We start from the raw sequence: 18845 nt of genomic DNA on the forward strand, positions 1-18845 counted from the left end.
TCTTCCAAGATTTGGGGGTTTCCTGGTTCACTTCATGGGCTTCGGTACATTTCAGCTCCTTGTTTATATCTTCATTGAGATGTGTGTACTTTGGGGGGAAATGTCCTGGTGCCTTGACAAGCTAGTGCCAGGATTATCTGGCATTGACACAGGGTACCTCGTTCTGATTTGCTCAGCCCAAGCACCAGAATTTAGCAAGGCACTATCCATTTCCAGCTTATTCCAAACAAAACAACTAACACATCAACTAGAGAGGGAGGGAGACTCTCAGTGTTGCCAGAAAATTTGTATGCTCTGTCTTTTCTTTCTCCTAGAGTGTTTCACAGCCAATGGTGCAGATTATAGGGGAACGCAGAACTGGACGGCTCTGCAAGGCGGGAAGCCATGTCTGTTCTGGAACGAGACTTTCCAGCATCCGTACAACACTCTGAAATACCCCAACGGGGAGGGCGGCCTGGGTGAGCACAACTATTGCAGGTAAGATGTGGCTTTCAACCTCCTATCCCACTTACAACTAGGGAAAACTTTCTGGTGTTATTCTAACCAACTCAGAAAGCCTTTCTTATCGTGTGTGTGTGTATGTGTGTGTGTGTCTGTGTCTGTCTGTCTGTCTGTCTGTCTGTCTGCCTGTCTGCCTGTCTGCCTGTCTGTGTCTGTGTGTATGTCTGCCTGTACATGTGCGTGCATGCCAATCCTGGCGTTTGAACTCAGGGCCTGAACACTTCCCCATGAGCTTTTCTGCTCAAAGTTAGCGCTCTACCACTTGAGCCACAGCTGCACTTCTGGCTTTTTTGGTGGTTCACTGAGATAAGACTCTTGCAGACTTTCCTGCCCAGACTGGCTTTACAAGTGTGAGTTACCAGCACCCAGCTAAGGGATTTTGTTGTTATTGTTGAGTGAAGGTCTTACTCTGTTGCCCAAGCTAACTTGAAACTTGAAGTCCTGAGTTCAAGCGATCTTCCTTTCTTCAGCCTCCCTGCTAGGATTGCAGGAACTTTTTTTTTTTTTGTCAGTCACGGGTCTTGAACTCTGAGAAATTAGGATTACAGGCATGAGCAGCCAGCGCCCAGCTTTGCAGGAACTTTTAACTCTCAAGTCCATGAGTACTCAATGGCTTCTTTATGGAGATGATACATGGCTTTGATCAGATCCTCAGTAGTGTGTGACTGAATGCAAGTTAAGAATCACTGGTATGTAGGAATGAGAACAAGGATTCTAAGCACCTTTGGCTCTGCCCTTTAGCTACTTCTCCCAAGATTCTGATAGCATGACTCATGGTTACTCAGTGTGTTGAATCTGATCATTATTCGGACAGGTGCAACTATAGCCTCTTGAGCCATTGAGACAGGGGAAAATGATTGCTGAGCTCCATACTCTGTCCTGCTTCCGATGGTATGTGGATATCCCAACCCCATGGCACTATTGATGCAGCTGAGCCAACACCTAGCTTCCCGTGTTATGCAGGCCCCTCGCTTGCCTTCTGCCTTCCACAAACCTTGGCTAACAAGCCAGGGTCCTCGTGGCTATGATGAAGTCACCAGGCTGCAGTCTGAGGTTTTTCTTCTCCTTGTACCTTTAGTTTTCTCTATCACCTGTTCCCCCGGTACCATCCCTCTCCCCCCCCCGTTTGTTTTTGCTCTATTATAAAAGCATCAAAAGTTTGTTCTTCAAATGTTGGTTTTTTTTTTTTTTCAAATGCTACAGATGTTTACTGCTGAAGTAGTGCAGCTCTCATTTTTCCTCTTTCCTGGAAGTCCTCCCTGAATCCTGCTGCTGTGTATGAACTGCCTCCCATTTTGTTCTTTTGAATTTTCCTGTTCAAGTTACATATGCTCGTTACACAACTCTTTTTCATTTTGTTTTCAAAGTTGTACATATTGATTTAATTTTTTTGCATAAATGAAAGAAATTAGTCCCACTCTATTTCTGGTATATTACCTTCCCCTAATTTTTCTATTCATAGGAATAGTTAGGTTGAGGTTAGGTTGAGTTGGGGAGAATGCTTAGGCCCAGAAAATAATTTTTTTTCATAATTTCTTGGCTTCTTGTTCTAGCATATTTCTGTTCTTGTTTGTGATGCAGGGCTGGGAAGGCCTCTACCACTGAGCTGAACCCCAGCCCCTAAAGTGTCTCCTGGCAGGAGGCTGTTGGGTATTCCATATTTTCTTTCTTTCTCAAGCCTTCTCAAAGAGCTGTTCTTAAGGTACATTGTTAATTTCCAATGAGGCTGAATTTTTATGAAGAATATTGTCCCCCCTGTAGGACAGCACCATGTCTAGGAGCACCTTTCTCCTGACCTTTTGATTCCAAGGAATGTACATACCTGAATTACCAGTTTATTCTTCAAACCGAGAGGCTGAAATTGGTGATTATCACATCAAAGTCCAGGTCTTTTGTTTCAGGGTTACAGTGAAGTAAGGATGAATTTGCGGGGTTTTTTATTAAGCTACTCTGATGCTTTTCAGAATGGCTTTGACATTGATAATAAACAGTTGTTTTTCTAAGAGCTTTATCCAATACGACATCAAAGCTGACCAGTGAATAAAGGGAGGAAAATGACAGTGAAATACTGTCTAAAGAAGGGCTTTTATACAAGTTCTCCTACTTTGATTTCTCAGCTGACACCCGACACCGTGTTTGTCTTTCGTCTCTCAGCCGCATCACATCTGAGATGGCTGGGAGTTGGCGAGTGATGGGAACACATTTCCCCGGGATGGGCTGAAGTATCTGGATTAAAGGGGAGGCAGAGACTGGGGAAGAGCAGGGCTGGCACTGGCACCTGCCTTTGGGCACAAGAAATAAAAGGACCCTTTGTGCCTCCAGGAAACTTATCTTTTAGGCCACACAATAGTCTTATCCGCTCAGGCCCGATAGGGGTTACAGGGTCTTTATGCCCGTTTCCGCCCTAGCTAGCGTGTCAGGTTTCTAGCATTCTGAGTCCAGTGAAGGGGCTTGGGAAGTAGTGAAGGGAGGGGAGGCTTTCCTGTGTAGCCTGCAGCAGCCCCCACCCCCACCCCCATTTGCCAGTGCTCTTCAGCTGTGCCACCATTTACTGTCATGACATCTCACAGTTGAAACTCCAAGCTGTTCTTATTAAGGGATGAGGAAGTAATTGTTTTTTTTTTTTTTAAATAATCAGAAGTGAGTGCCAGCATGACAGGGGTCTGAGCTTGGAGGAAGGAGCAGGACCCAGTTCTGTGGAACAGGAATTGGCCAGTCACATCCTGGTGGGAGCTTAGCAGAGGAATCTGTACCATGGGGACTTTACTGTTAAAAAATCGCACACTTGAAATGCTCATTGTTGAGGAAGTAAGAAAATGAAGAAGAGGGGGAAAATTTTAATTGTTATAGGGCATTTTAGACCTCAAACCCAGACTCAGATTTTATAAGTCAGATCCAGCTACTCACCCCAACAAACCAACTGAAAGATAAGCCATGGTGAAGGCAGGGAAAGGAGATTTATGACCGCGCACTGGCGGAGCATTTCTCTTCTCACCCATTCTCCTCCCTATTCCCCAGACTTCCTGAAGTCTTAAACAGGAGGAGGAATTGGGGGCAAGGGATGAGGTGTGCAGAATTGCTAGTACACCCGGTACACAGGCGGGGTGTTTCTTCTGGTGGTCTTGGAAGTTCTTCCATGATGGGGTTTATTACGGTATGAATCATAGACACCTGGCAGTTTTTCCTGAATTCCAAGATAGTGGCAAATGCACTGCCTGAGAGATTGGCCCAGGGCAAAGGACATAGTAAAAAGTAGAGGCTGGAATGCCTAGCTTTTATCCTGCTTTGAGTTAATTTATGGGCCCAAGGAAGGAGTCAACTGAAGGAGTCCAGCAACTGTTAAGGCCCTGTTATAAAATCTTCCATAGTGTTATCACCTACAGATAAATACTTTTTAAAAATTGATTGTGAGGCCTAAACTCAGGGCCTGGGTGCTGTCCTTGAGCTCTTTTGCTCAAGGCTACCCTAGCTCTATCACTTTGAGCCACAACTCCACTTTCAGTTTTTTTGTTTTGTTTTTTGAGAGGTTAATTGGAGATAAGAATCTCACGGGGACTTTTCTGCCCAGACTGGCTTCAAACTGTGAGCCTCAGATTTCAGCCTCCTGAGGAGGTACCATTACAGGTGTGAGCCACCAGCATCTGGCCAGATAAATACTTTTAAGAGTCTAGTGTATATCCTTCTCTAAATACATTTCACAGCTTCCTGAGTGCTGTGATTACAGGCATGTGCCACCACAACCAGCTTCATCTAGGATCATATAAGTACCTGTAAAAAACAAAACTGAGTGCCAATGGTTCACACCTGTCATCCTAGCTACTCAGAAGTCTGAGGTCTAAGGATTATGGTTCAAAGCCAGCCTGGGGAGGAAAATGTGAGACTCATCTCCTGTAAATTACTAAAAAGCTGGAAGTGGAGCTTTGGCTTAAGTAGTAGAGCAATAGCCTTGAGTTAAAAAGCTCAGTGACAGAGTACAGGGCCTGAGTTCAAGCCCTAGGACTGGCACACACACACAAAACCAAAGAGACTTCATGATTATCTTTCCATGTTGAAGGCAGTTCTCTGTAGTACATTTGCCCTAGCTGCATAACATACATGTATTTTTTTTTTAATTTTAAAAATTGTTATTGGGGCTGGGAAGGTGGCTCAGTGGTAGAGTGCTTGCCTTACGTGCATGGGGCCCTGGGTTCCATTCCTCAGCACCACATAAGCAGAAAAATCTGGCAGTGGTGCTGTGGCTCGAGTAGTAGAGCGCTAGCCTTGAGCTGAAGAGCTGAGGGACAGTGCCCAGGTCCAGAGTTCAGGCCCCACGACCAGACCCAAAAAGAAAAAAGAAAAAAAGAAAGAAATTGCCAAAGACTTTGCATCTTTTGGGCTGGGGCATGGCTCATATGGTAGAGCACCTGCCTACTAAAGTGCAAGGTCTTGAGTTTAGGTCCTAGTACTACAAAGAAGAAAGCTTTTTTTGTTCGTTTTTTATTTTTAGGTTCTTTGATGCTAATTCCCAGATTGCCATTCGAACTGTTGGTGTCAGTGGATATACCCAGGGCAGTGTTGCGAGCAGCTGTGCTCACTCAACTCTTACAATATTTAGATTCAGATCAAAGTGCTGGCCTATAGAGCAAGCAGAACCCCTAAATTCAAACCCCAGTATCTCACATACACACACACACACACACACACACACACACACACACACGCACACGCACGCACACATACACATACACACAAACCACAACACACAACACAACCTGAACACCAGGTTGGCTTGAAACAGTTACAGTGTCATTCATTGTGTCATATTCCCCAACAGGAACCCGGATGGAGATGTGAGCCCCTGGTGCTATGTGGCAGAACATGAGGATGGCGTCTACTGGAAGTACTGTGAGATTCCTGCCTGCCAGAGTAAGACCATTGCGCCTTCCCGTGGTTTACGGGTCCCAAGTTCCATGGGGCAGAGCACATGTAGCCAGGCCAGTGGGTTTCCTAAGGAGGTACAAAGACAGGTATCCTGGCCCGAAGTGTTTGAGGAATGGGACCACTTCTATGGTGTGTTCCCCAGGTGGTGAGCCCAGCTTTGGTCAGCTCTTCATGCTGCTGAGGAAAGAGGCAGCAACTCAATAGCAAGGTGCAGGGAAAAGATGGTATTTTACACTTTCTGAAATGTATTTTTTGAATGAGGTTTTTTGTTTGTTTGTTTTTGTTTTTTTAGCAAACCTCCTGAGGCACACCAAAACTAAGATATAATACTTGTTATTACTTAGTTTTATTTGGCTTTAGTCCCCTGAAAAATGATACTTAATAGATAACTTGATAAATATCATACACAGGCCAGATGGTAGTTCTTTTACTCACATTAGTATAAAATATTCTGTTGTTTCCGAAGATAATAATTCACAGCCCAGTTTCTTCAGTCTCTTATTAAAGGGCTTGTTTCCTTGTCATTTTATTTACTCAGTTATATGCAAAGTACAAAAGGACACCTTAGTCCCCAGAGAGTAGAAAGTATAGAGGGAATCTTTTGTTGTTGTTGGTGGTGATGGTGGTGGTCATGGGAGTTGAACTCAGGGCTTGGGCACTGTCCCTGGACTTTTTCCACTGAAGGCTAGTGCTCCACCACTTTGAGCCACAGCACACTTCCCATTTTCTGGTAGTTAATTGGAGCTAAGAGCCTCACAGATTTTCCTGCTGTGATCCTCAGATGTCAGCCTTCTGAGTTACTAGGATTACAGGTGTGAGCCACTGGCACCCAAAAACGGAATCTTAAAAAAGATACTTTAGCTGGTGGCTCATGCCTATTATCCTAGGGACTCAGGAGGCTAAGATCTGAGGATCACAGGTCAAAGCCAGCCTGGGCAGGAAAGTCCATGAGACTCTTAGCTCCAAGTAATGACCCAAAAAGCTGGAAGTGGCACTATGCCTCAATTGGTAGAGCACTAGCCTAGACTGGATAAAACTCAGGGCCATGAGCTCAAGCCCCAAAACTGGCACCAAAAGAAAAAATAAGGTACTTTAAAACTTGGCATGGAGGCTGGGAAGGTGGCTCAGTGGTAGAGTGCTTGCCTTGCATGCATGAGGCCCTTGGTTCAATTCCTCAGCAACACATAAGCAGAAAAAACCAGAAGTGGTGCTGTGGCTCAAGTGGTAGAGCGCTAGCCTTGAGCTGAAGAGCTGAGGGACAGCGCCCAGGCCCAGAGTTCAGGCCCATGAGTGACAAAAAAAAAATAAAAACAAAAACAAAACTTGGCATGGTGGTATACACCTATAGTCCCAGAACTCAGGATGCTGAGACAGAAGGATGGCAAGTTCTGGACTAGCATAGATTAAATCAAAACCAATAAAAAAAATAACTTTTTAAAAATCATTATCTCTCAGGCTGGGAATGTGGCTTTGTGGTAGAGTACTTGTCTAGCATGCATGAAGCCCTAGGTTCAATTCCTCAGTACCACATATACAGAAAAGGCCAGAAGTTGTGCTTTGGCTCAAGTGGTAGAATGATAGCTTTGAGTAAAAGAAGCTCAGGACAGTGCCTAGGCCCTGAGTTCAAGCCCCAAGACTGGCAAAAAAAAATTATTATCTCCCTTTTATTATTATTTTTAAAATCACTTTATTGTTACTATTAATGTATTGTACAGAGGGGCTACCCTTTTGTAAATGAGGTAATGGGTACTTTTCTTTTTTTGGACAATGTCACCTCTTCCTTTTCTTTCCCCCTCCCATCCCTACCCAAGAGTTACATAGGTCATTTTCTACATACTGTATATTGAATAGCATGATTGCATTTGGTCATGCTTCCTCCCTCCCTTCCTATGCACCCCCTTTACCCCTCCAGAAAAACAAAAACAACCACCACCACCAATAACACCACCAAAAGCCATGTTTTCATTTCCTGAGAAAAAATAACTTTTTAAGATATTTGAAAACAAAGTAGAAAATATTGTAGCCAGGTTTCACAAAAGGCTTACAGTATGGAAACATAAATCCAGATTGGCCTTTAAACATGCTGTTCTTCCTCTCCCTCACTATCTGGGATGCTCAGGACCTTAGTAACCATGCAGTGCTTCGCAGAGACCTGTGCCCATCTTCCCCACACTGTAAACCACCTCTGATAGCTTAGAATGCTGATGTTATTGTTTAGAGGTTGAGACAAGAAAGATCCTGAGCATGTTCACTGCAGATGCGGGGGGTTTCTCGAATATTTTCAGTCTGGGCTTGAATCTGGAGATGTGGAACCCATAAATAAGGCAGAGCCTGTGGATGTAGAGACTTGTTTAAAAAGTCTATTGATGTCATTTCACATACATCTACAAAATAATAATCATAATCATGATTACAATGATTATTATGATTTGTTTGCAGTGCTGAGAGTTGAACCCGGGGTGTTGTACATGCTAGTCATTTGCTGTGCCATTGTGCTAAACCCAGCCTCAGAAGATTTTTGGGGGCAGGGGGTTGGGAGGTGATCATGGAGTTGAAGTCAAGGCTTAGACACTCCGTGAGCTTTTGTGCTCAAGGCTAGCACTCTACCACTTTACCACTTTGAGCCACAGTGCCACTTCTGGTTTTCTGGTGGTTCATTGGAGATAAGAGTCTCACAGACTTTCCTATCCAGGCTGGCTTCAAACCGTGATGCTCACATCTCAGCTTCCCGAGTAGCTAGGATTACAGTCATGAGCCAATGGTGCCCTGCTAGATTTTTTTTTTTTTTTTTTTTGGTCAGTCACGGAGCTTAAACTCTGGGCCTGGGTGCTGGACCTCAGCTCTTCAGCTCAAGGCTAGTGCTCTCCAGTTGAGCCACAGTGCCACTTCCGGTTTTCTGGTGGTTTATTGGAGATCAGAGTCTCATAGACTTTCCTGCCCGGGCTGGCTTTGAACCATAGTCCTCAGATCTCAGCCTCCTGAGTAGCTAGGATTACAAGGGTGAGCCACCAGCCCACTTCTAGCCTGGCTAGAAGATACTTTCAAACATGCCAGAAGAACAAAGTTTCTCAGTTCCCAAATGTAAGCAAAGGAGTTTTCACTCATAACTAGTCCACTAGCTTACTTTTCCTTCCCACAGGCCACTCTTCATCTGCTTCCCCTTCTGTTTCTCAGGACAAGGTGTCATGGAAGTCTGGGATTCCTCTTCTCTGTGCCTGAAGCTGCAGTGAATTCTGGTGCCTCTGGGGGGAAAGAAAGGGTCCTGACTAGCGCTACAGGCCCAGCACTGTAGGATCACCTTTTGTAGCTCCTGCCTTGAGCCTCACCGCTGCCTGACAGCTTTGCGATCCTTCCAGCTTGAGTGGGCCGTTATCCTGTGCCCACATGAGAAAGCAGTAAAGACCATAAGAATGAGCTGTTGCTCAAGCTGCTTAATCAGATTTTCAAAATGAAAAAAAAAAAAACAAAAAAACCTCATTTGGCTCTAGTTGTATAAAGAGGAAAGGGGCAGAGGAGAGGAAAGCAGATTTTCCTCGGTCCATTTGCTCTATACAAAGATGGTCTTTTCCTACCAGCCTGTGCCATTCTCTCAGGAATGATGAAGAGGGGATTGAATCTGGGCATTTTGATTTGCAAAGATAATCTTCAACCACACTTACAAAATATATCCCGCGCCAACAGGAGCTGCTTCATGCAGTCATTGATAGTCAGCTACAGAAGGGAGAATGATAGAAAAATAATACAAATACTCCATACAATACAATACAATACACCCCATACAATACAAATGCAAGACTCGCCAGAAACTCTTCACCATTCCAAAGACAGAAAATTCAACATGGCTTTCACTTTTTCTTCTATAACTCTCAAGTGATCTGGATGTGGAACCATCAGGAGAGAATGAGAACCCAATAGTGCCTGGTTTGGGGGGTAGGGGCTAAGCCCTATGTGGCTTTAGTTCTTTAGAAAAGCCTTCACTCTGTGGGTACCAGGATTCCCCATCAAGCCACATTCCCCCTCACTTTGAATCTGGCAGACTATTGTGTTTCTAGTATGTTTGATTAGTATGGCAGAGAAAAACTTGCATGCTATTTATAGCAAGAGTCCTGGGTAATACCCTGGTAGATTTAATAGAGATACAGCCTGCCTCTTTTAGGCCAGTTTTTCACTATTTCTGGGTGTGGAGTCATCATTTTTATGAATAGTTCTAAGCCTCTGTGTAAAGCCCACTATTCATGACTAGCATTGAACTTGTCATGCAGGAAAAGGCCTGTGACATGAGCAGGTTCCTGGAAAGTTCATACTGAATGCACCAGGCCCAGCAGGAGGCTGGGGGGCTGAATGTTTAGGAACAAAGCAGAATCTGAGTGAATGGTGGGTCATTGTGTGGAGAGGAACCTCTGCCCCTGGGCATGTTAAGAGAAGGCTACGAGCTAGAGGCCTAGATGAATTATGATTGGAAGGGGCACAGAGAGTTAGAACTTTGCTCTCTCTTCCAGAGGTGGATCAGCATGTACTGCTACAAGGAGAGTAATTCAGGGTCAAAACCCAAGATCTTATTGCATTAGGAGAAATATGGATTTGAAGAGCAAAGTCCAAGGCCATCAAGTTTACTAACCCTATGGATCCCACCTCTAGAGCTCTACATATTCTTCTTGTGTTAACCTCATACTCACAACTGAGATTGCTTTTAAAGGGACTTGCTTTTATGGACCTTCATATGGCTTTTGCTTTACTCTATTTTACTTATAAGTTCCTTAATAAAAGTTTTATAGGGATTTTAAAAAATAAGCAATGTAGGTGCTTGTTTGCCAGATTTTTGGTGGATGGCACACCCTTCTACACAGAAGTCAATTTTGCCTTGCTTAGACCAAAAAAAAAAAAAAAAGTAATGTAATTGTGAGTGTAATGCAATGGCATTTAAGACAAGTACAGGTTTGTTTGTGTCACTTAGCTTGGTCTAAGGCCACAGAAATTCTGCTGGGGGTCTGGGCATGAGAATTTTTTGGGGGGGAGGGGTCAGTCCTGGTGCTTGAACTCAGAACCTGGGTACTGTCCCTGAGCTGCTTTTTCTCAAGGCTAGAACTCTACCACTTGAGCCACAACACCACTTCTGGCTTTTCCTGTTGATGTGGAACAGAGGAATTGAACCCAGGGCTTCATGCATGCTAGGCAAGCACTCTACCACTAAACCACCTTCCCAGCCCCTGGGCATGAGAAATTTACCTTCTCATCTGTGAGGACTGTTTTTGTTTGCCAAACAACATTTACTTACAAGTTCAGCCATAAAAAATTATCTTTTGAAATAGAGAAATGTGAATCAGATTTAATTTTAGATTATACTAAGGAGTTAGTATTATTAGCCACAATAATGGCATGGTAGTTTTATGCTCCCTGGGCTGGTCTTGAATTCCTGGGCTCAATTGATCCTCCCACTTTAGCCTTTGAGTAGCTGGGACGATGTGTAACACTGTTGTGTGTGTGTGTGTGTGTGTGTGTGTGTGTGTGTGTGTGTGTGTGTGTGTGTGTGTGTGTGTGTGACTGTAGATGTGTAACACTGTGTGTGTGTGTGTGTGTGTGTGTGTGTGTGTCCAACTTCCCCCATGGAGATAGTCTTGTGGCGTTTTCTGACCAGACTCTGCAATCTCAGCCTTTCACATAGATTGGGATGACAGGGGTGTACCACTGGACCCAGCTGTGGATTCAGAAGGGGTCTTAAAAACCTTGATCCTCACCTTCTCAGCCTTCAGGTAGCTCTGATTATAGCTGGGAACTGCCATCACTAGGCTTATCTACTTACTTATATGCACTGTAAAAAATAAATTTTTACATTAATTTAAAATATTTAAAAATATGTTAATGTAACATTTAGAGAGTGTCTGGATTAAAATCTGTGACATATTGACCTACATGACTGGGCTAGGTTGGTGCTCTGATTGATCTACAACCCCAGCCCAAGTGATACTTCTTTTTTTTTTTTTTTTGTCGGTTGTGGGGCCTGGGCGCTGTCCCTCAGCTCTTCAGCTTAAGGCTAGCTCTCTACCACTTGAGCCACAGCTCCACTTCTGGCTTTTTTCTTTTTGCTTATGTGGTGCTGAGGAATCGAACCCAGGGCCTCATGCATGCAAGGCAAGCGCTCTACCACTGAGCCACCTTCCAAGCCCAGAAGACTAGCTTTGTGCAGAAAAAACTCAGAGTTAGTGCCTAGGCCCTGTTCACCCCCCACAACTGACAAAAACCAAAAACAAAAACCCCACAGGAATTGAAAGTTCCTAGTTGTGATCCCTAATAAGTCTTGAAAACTATGTTAAGAGTTTGAATAGAGCTGGTCATTGGTAAATTATGCCTATAATCTTAGCTCAGGAGGCTGAGATCTGAGGATCCCAGTTCAAACCCAATTGGGGTAGTAAAGTCCATGAAACTCTTTTCTCCAGTTAGCCAACAAAAAGCTGAAAGAGGTATTGTAGCTCAAGTGATAGAGAACCAGTCTTGAATGGAAAAAGCTATGAGGTAGTACCCCGGCTCCGAGGGTTCAAGCCCTAGTTCTGGCACCAAAAAAAGAGAAAGAAAAAAGAAAGAAAAGAAAAAAGAACAGCCCTGGTGCCTTTATTTCTTTGAAAACAGAGGCTTTGGGATAGATTGGGGGCTTCTGTTGAGGCCCTTGCTCAGAATGTTCTTTATGAATTGTTTGGGAATTAAAGTCTGAAATTCAGATAGTATGCTGAATTATTAAGACCGCCTTTTTGACATCTTGGAAACCAAAGGATTAAGTCAGTGGCGACAGAAGGTCTGCCGTTCACGCTGTTAGCTCTAAGTCATTTCTCTAAGCCCCAGGAGCAAAGCAGCCTGCCCCCATATCCAAGAAGCTGGGCAATCAAGCCACTCTGCAGAGTGCTGGGCTGTCACTGCGGGTTGTCCCTGCCCAGCTGTTCTCAGCTGGAAAGGGGTTTCAAGGCTGGAAACACTGGGTCAGCAGCTTTTCCCAGGGCACAAGGTCTCTCCTCTCTCAAGAGACACACCCCTGGGCGTCAGTTTTCTTTCTCTCCTCAGTTGTTGGCCAGAGAAGAGTACTGAAAACAACACGAAAACTGCAAACTTTCTAGACTAAGTTTTTGGTCCCTCATCTCTATATTTTACAGTTACCTAGTGTTTTTGTTCATCTGAATCTTTTAAACATGGCATTGTCAGAATCCCATTTTGATACAGCTCATTCTGGCTTTCTGTGAGTACGAGGCTGTGGTCGGCAGGATGGGGGCAGCTCTGGAATTTCTGTGAAGGAGAGGTTAAACTATGAGGCCTCGGTAGGGTTTCTCTGGAAGTGGCATTTGTGTAGTAGGCATGCTCTTCTTGGACTGTATGTGTATTTGTGGAGGGGCACTGGTGGAATTTATGGCTACTTCTCCAGCCCCGCTAAGCCTGTCCTTGGCAGCCCCGAGAAAGAGCCAAATGTTTCCACATCCCCCACCTAGCACAGGAGGCAGGAACAGGTGCTTGCTGTGTTCTCCTGATCCCAGTCTTTTCTCTTCCAGGGAGACACAACACAGCCAGTGGAAAGGAAATGGGCCCTAGAGCCACTCGACTTCGAGCAGCTTTAGTCACACTGACTCTTCTCTGAGCCTTTGGTTTCCTCATCCACAGCTATTTTGAATATTAAATGAATGAAATACATACAACCCCCAGTGTATTAGTTAGGACCAAAGCCTGACAGAAATAACTTAAAGAAGGGAAGCTTTATTTTGACTCACAGTTTCAGAGAACTCTGTTGGAGGTCATTCAGTCCATGCCCGTGGGCAGAACATTGTAGGGGTAGAGGATAGGGGGCAGAGAAGAGCCCTTCACCTCAAGGTGGATGGAAGCAGGTTGGGGGAAGGTTCCAGGGACAGAGGCCCAAGGACCCACTCCCTGTGAGCTACTGCCTCCAGCTTGGTCTCATCCTAAGGTTCCAAAAACCTCCCAGAATAGTACCACCTGCTGAACACCAAGCCAAAACACTCCTAGCTTTTGGGGGAACACTTGAGACCAAACCATCCCATCAGGTCCAAGACCTCCCTCCAGGTAGCCACTGAAGTGCTGGCAAGGTTGTGGCAGCATGCCCACTAAACCTTCTTGTTCTTATTGTTCCCATCCATCCCCCTTTCATCCAACTGGCCACAGGACTTGGTATGTGCCCCAGCTGCTAAGGCAGCGTGGTGGCCATTCTGTGGGGCCAGGGGTGGCGCTGGGCTCTGGAGACAACAGGAGACCTCACATTTGTTCACACAAGACAGCTTTATAGTTTCAGACCTGGCATGGACTTGATTAATCTGTTTTCTGCAGCTGATGTTATTTAATATCTCATAAAAAAAACACAGACTTTCTGAACCAAATGGACTTGTTCCTCAGTGTCATACAAAAGTCTATACAACACACTTGTGTGGAGTGTATTAGTAACTCAAGAAGGGAAAATTATTTGATCTGCAGGATGCCTTCTGAAAACCGACATTAGCATGTGCTGTGCAGAACACACCTAAGTGTATGAAATAGGCCTTCAATCTTACGCTGTAATTAGGAACCTGAGTTATAAATACAGGGCTCAACTGGCCACTGGCACCCCCTTGACTGATGAGGTAGAACGCTGTGAATGTCTAAAGACAGGAGCACTCAGTAAGGTGGGAGAAAAGCCAACAGGGCTGGACCGGTCAGGGCCAGGCTGACAGAGGCCTGAAGGAGGGGCGCCGTGCGGCAAACCAGGGGGTTGGGATCCAGGTTCCCTGGAATATGAAATAGACATTGGAAGCCAGAGTTGACTGGATGGAGCCACTGTGCTGAAAAGCTCTGTGTGTTCACGGGACACCTCAGAGGAAGGGACCTTGGAAAGAGGAGGGTGGTCTAGGTTCCTCAATCCAGGGAACAAGGACTGGGCAGCAGGAGGAGACAGGAAGGGTTAAACCCCAGATGCCTGAAGGAGGAAGGCAGCACTCCATGAGAGAGGAGTGTATGGAGATGAAAGGGCAGGAAGAGAGCGATGACTCTGGGGTTCCTTCCCGGGATATTTGTGGTAGCCCTGAAAAATAGCGTCCAAGTCAACAAACGGAGCTCTTCTTCCCAGGAACACAGCTGTGTCATTCCCTTTGTCACTTGTCTGTGGCTGAGTGACAGGCCGCCTCAATCCTGGGGACTTAGAGCTCCGCTGTGGGCTGGCTGCCTTTCAACCGGGCAGTTCTTCTCTGCTGGAGCCTGATATCCACCATGGCCTCTGGCCTCTACCTGGTGACCTCTCATTCCAGAAGCATACTGGGGCCTCATGTGGGGTGGCAGGCTTCCCTGAGAAAGGAAGTGGGATCTCCCCATCTTCTCAAGGCAAGAATCAGAGGTCAAAGTCAGTGTTAAGGCCTGCCTAGATCTAAGAGGAGAGGAAAGCAATTCTGAGACGTGTACAGGACCGGGGTGGGGGCTTGTTAGCCGCTGGAAACTGAACCACATGAACCACCAGAAGTCTGTTAGAGAAGGAGCTCCCACCTGCAGGGAGCCAGCACAGAGACCTCCAGGCTGTGTGGGGGTCACGGTCTTTAGGAACACCTACTACCTGCCCTTAATGGTAGAACTTCAGAGAAGAAGGAAACACTGCGCATGTTTCTTCATGTGCGTTACTCTCACACTCCAGGCTGTGAAGAATCTGAGTGGCTGACAAGGAACGTTATGTTTATAAATAAATTTATAGTGCTAGGGCTGGGGACACATCGTGGGAAGGATGTGGACCAAGATGGCAGCCGTCAGATGCGGAGCCAAAGTTGTGGCTGTGGTGGGAGAGTGTAAGGCATCCCCACTGTACATGTTGAAGCTTTGGAGGAAGTATTGAGTGCTCGGTCCCCTCCTAAGGACATCATCTTGGTGTTGGGCTCTGAGGTACCAACTAGAGATCCCCAGAGCAGAAGGCTGTGTCGACACAGGCATGAGATTGAAAAGAAGAGAAGAGTTGTGTCATTTTTGAAAAGGCGGATGTTTATTTACAAGAGCAAAACAAAAAGTTCTGCAGAGCCTTGGAAAAGCTTTCTAAAACCAAAGACAAGAATTTTGCTTCTGTGTTCTAAAGCAGGTATCCAAGATCCGGTCCGAGGGTGGTGGGATGGAAACAGACTGGCCAGGGCTGAAGACTTACGTTCAGATTGAGCTTTCACTTCAGAGGGCATGCTTCTGTGTCTGGTAGTTGTTTGGTTGCTAAGGCTAGAATTTACTCACTCACTGTAACCTGAGTAAGAACGTACTGGAAGGACATAGGTGTATCACATAACCCAGCCCCCATGTCCCAAGAACCTTAAAAAGAAGGCATCCATCTCTCTTTGGTCCTTTTCTTCCCTTTTCCCCTTTCTTTTCCCCTCCTCTCTCTTCTTCCCTCCTCCTTTCTTTCCCTTCCTCCATCCCCTGTTTTTTGTGCTTGAGCACTGAAGCTTGAACTCAGAGCCTCAAGCTCTTACTCAGCTTTTTTTGCTTCTGGCTGGAGCTCTACCACTTGAACCATGCCTCCAGTTCCAGCTTCTTGTTGGTTAACTAGACATAAGAGTCTCACAGACTGTTCTGCCCAGGCTGGCTTTTACCCTTGATCTGCAGATCTCAGCCTGCTGAACCACCAGCAATGCTGGATAAAACCAACATCTTGTACTACCACTGACCACACCCACAGCCTTTCTAAGCTCAATTTCATCAATAGGAGAAAAGTAAATAACACAGGCTTCAAAGGATTCTTGTGAAAACACAGGGAGATAGTGTACGTAAAGTAAATACCACAGACAGGGCAGATGGCATGTGCTGCATAGAGAGTTTATTGTCATTATGTCAAAGGAGGCTATCATTATTCATCAACCAACAAGAACAACTTGCTGAAAAATAGGAAAGTAAAATATCACTGTTTTTATGTGGATCTTAAAATACTCAGCGCTTGCATTTCACACAAAGCACTAGCCCCTATGAAGTCGGGAAGGAGACAAAGAAGAGACCAGGCTAACCTGGCCTTGACTAGAAGCTGCCATCAGGAACTGGAAGTCAGGGAACTCCAGGCCTGCAGGTTCCCATGCCAGGCTTTTTTCTCCTTGGTGTCCCTGTCTTCTTTTCTTTTGGTAGAACTGGGGTTTAGGGCCTCGAATTGCCTAGGCAGTTGCTCTATCCCTTAGCTATGCCCTCAGTCCTAAATGAGTACCTATTAATGCCCTTCCTTCCTTCCTTCCTTCCTTCCTTCCTTCCTTCCTTCCTTTCTTCCTTTTTTCCTTCCTTCCTTCCATGTTCCTTCAATGGGAAGCTAAATGAAAGTGACTCTTTGTCATTCAAGACTGAATTACTTTAATTTTTCTTTTTCTTTTTTAAACAGGGCCCTGTATATTCTAAGCAAGCACAACATTTCTGTACTGTTTTTGTTTCCTAGGGGGGTTTTGAGATAAGGTCTCACAATGTAAGCTAGGCTGGCTTCAAACCTACAATCCTCCTGCCTCTGTCTCCCGAGTATGTGCCACCACATCTGGCAACAATGAATTCTTTTTCTTTTTCTTTTTTTCTTACCAATCTTTAGGCTTGAACTCAGGGCCTGGGCATAGTCCTTGAGCTTTTTTGTCCAAGGTTAGAGCTCTACCACTTGAGCCACAGCACCACTTCTGGCCTTTTCTGTTTATGTCGTACTAAGGAATCAAACCTGGGGCTTCATGCATGCTAGGCAAGCACCCTACCACTAAGCCACATTCGCAGCCCCTCGTTAGTCCCTCACAGCTCTGGGCACCAGGAGGGGGACCTCTGAGACAGGGTCAGCCTCTGACTCGTACTGGAAAGTGTGGCTCTGAGTCTCGCCGGAGAAGACACGTCATATTGTCTTCAAAAGCATTATGGGTCAACTGAGAGGATTTCCAGACTGTGTCCCACCCATGGCTCTTCCCAGAAACAGGGAGGAAAAGTCCCTGTGAAAAACGATATTTGTTCTCCTGTCCTTGTTCACTAGAGTCCTGTGGCTGGCTTAAGTTTTCTCCTCTTGCCCAAGAAGAGAAATCACTTATAGTGTCTAAAAAAAAATCATGTTAACATACAAATGGACCCCTTGTTCATCATGGCAGGGGCTTCATAACTTATGATAACGAGTTAGAGCGGTGACCCTGATTGGCAAGGGATCTGTCCCAAGACCCCCTGTGGATGCCTGGCACCATAAACACGCACGGGTTAACGCCTTTCCCGTCTGAGCTGAGTGCTTCCCACACACTGCGGCTTTAGCTTTCGCCATTCGTCCTGTGACAGCAAAACTAGCACAGCTTCCTTTCCCTTCCTCACAAGTTCACCCATAGAAGACTCCTTGCTACCTGGGTCTCCGCAGGCTCAGCATGGGACATTTCCTGTCCTTCCTAGGTTGGAAGCTCTCACCTTTTCACTTATAGGAAGCACCTCCTGGCTTCTCTTGGGCATATCTTAAGTTGCACCACTAGGCCATTGAGTAAAATGAGGCTCCTTGAATCTAAGTACCACGATCTCAGACAGCTGGGGTGGATGACCACATAGTTAGTTATGTGAGGTGACATGTAGAAGGGTCACCATTTAAAATTTAGAAATTGCTTATTTTTTAATTTTTCTCCTTTTTTTTAGAATTTTTCTTCCTTTCTTAAAAGACACGGTCTTAGCCAGGCATCCGTGGCTCACACATGTAATCCTAGCTACTCTGGAGGCTGAGATCTGAGGATGGAGTTTCAAAGCCAGCCTGGGCAGGAAAGTCTGTGAGACTTTTATCTCCAGTAAACCACCAGAAAACCAGAAGTGACACTGACTCAAGCGCTCTCCTTGAGCTGAAGAGCTCAGGGACAGAACTCAGGCCCAGAGTTCAAGTCACACCACCACCAAAAAAAAAAAAAGGACAAGGTCTTGCTGGGAGCCAGTGGCTCATGTCTGTAATGCTAGCTACTCAGGAGACTGAGATCTGAGGATTGTGGTTTGTGGCCAGCCAGGCAAGATAAATCATGAGACTCTTATTTCCAATTAACCATTAAAAAACAACAACAAGTAAAGCTGTGGTTCAAGTGCAAGAGCACTAGCCTTGAACACACACACACACACACACACACACACACAAAACCCAGGGACAGTGCCCAGGCCCAGTGTTCAAGCCCCAGGACCAAAAATTTAAAAAAAAAAAAAAGTCTTACTACATTGACCAGGCTGGATTTGAACTCTTGCCTATGTTTCTCTTGCCTGACCATACCCAATCTAGGCTCCTGTTGATGAAGTACATTGATGACCTCAAGTTACAAGGAATTTAGAGTAGGCGAAATCCCATGAAAGTTACTTAAGAAACTTTTTTGAAACGTGATGATTTTTTAATTAAACTTTTTGTTTTGTTTTGTTTTTTTGGGTCCAGTCGTGGGGCCTGAACTCTGGGCCTGGGCACTATTCCTCAGCTTTTCAGCTCAAGGCTAGTGCTCTAC

General features: G+C 45.3%; 1 protein-coding gene across 3 annotated transcripts in view; it reads left to right on the forward strand.

The window, feature by feature from the left end:
• The window catches only part of Kremen1 (kringle containing transmembrane protein 1), a 66050-nt gene that overhangs the window by 22183 nt on the left and 25022 nt on the right, over positions 1-18845 (forward strand). For all 3 annotated transcript variants that reach the window (XM_042667683.1, XM_042667682.1, XM_042667684.1), the window contains exons 2-3: positions 315-477; positions 5315-5406. In XM_042667683.1, the coding sequence (XP_042523617.1) occupies positions 315-477; positions 5315-5406 (255 nt within the window). The remainder of the gene's footprint in view (positions 1-314; positions 478-5314; positions 5407-18845) is intronic.

The sequence above is a fragment of the Dipodomys spectabilis genome, unplaced genomic scaffold, assembly GCF_019054845.1.
Source record: "Dipodomys spectabilis isolate Male_0828 unplaced genomic scaffold, ASM1905484v1 ptg000416l, whole genome shotgun sequence".
NCBI lineage: Eukaryota > Metazoa > Chordata > Mammalia > Rodentia > Heteromyidae > Dipodomys > Dipodomys spectabilis.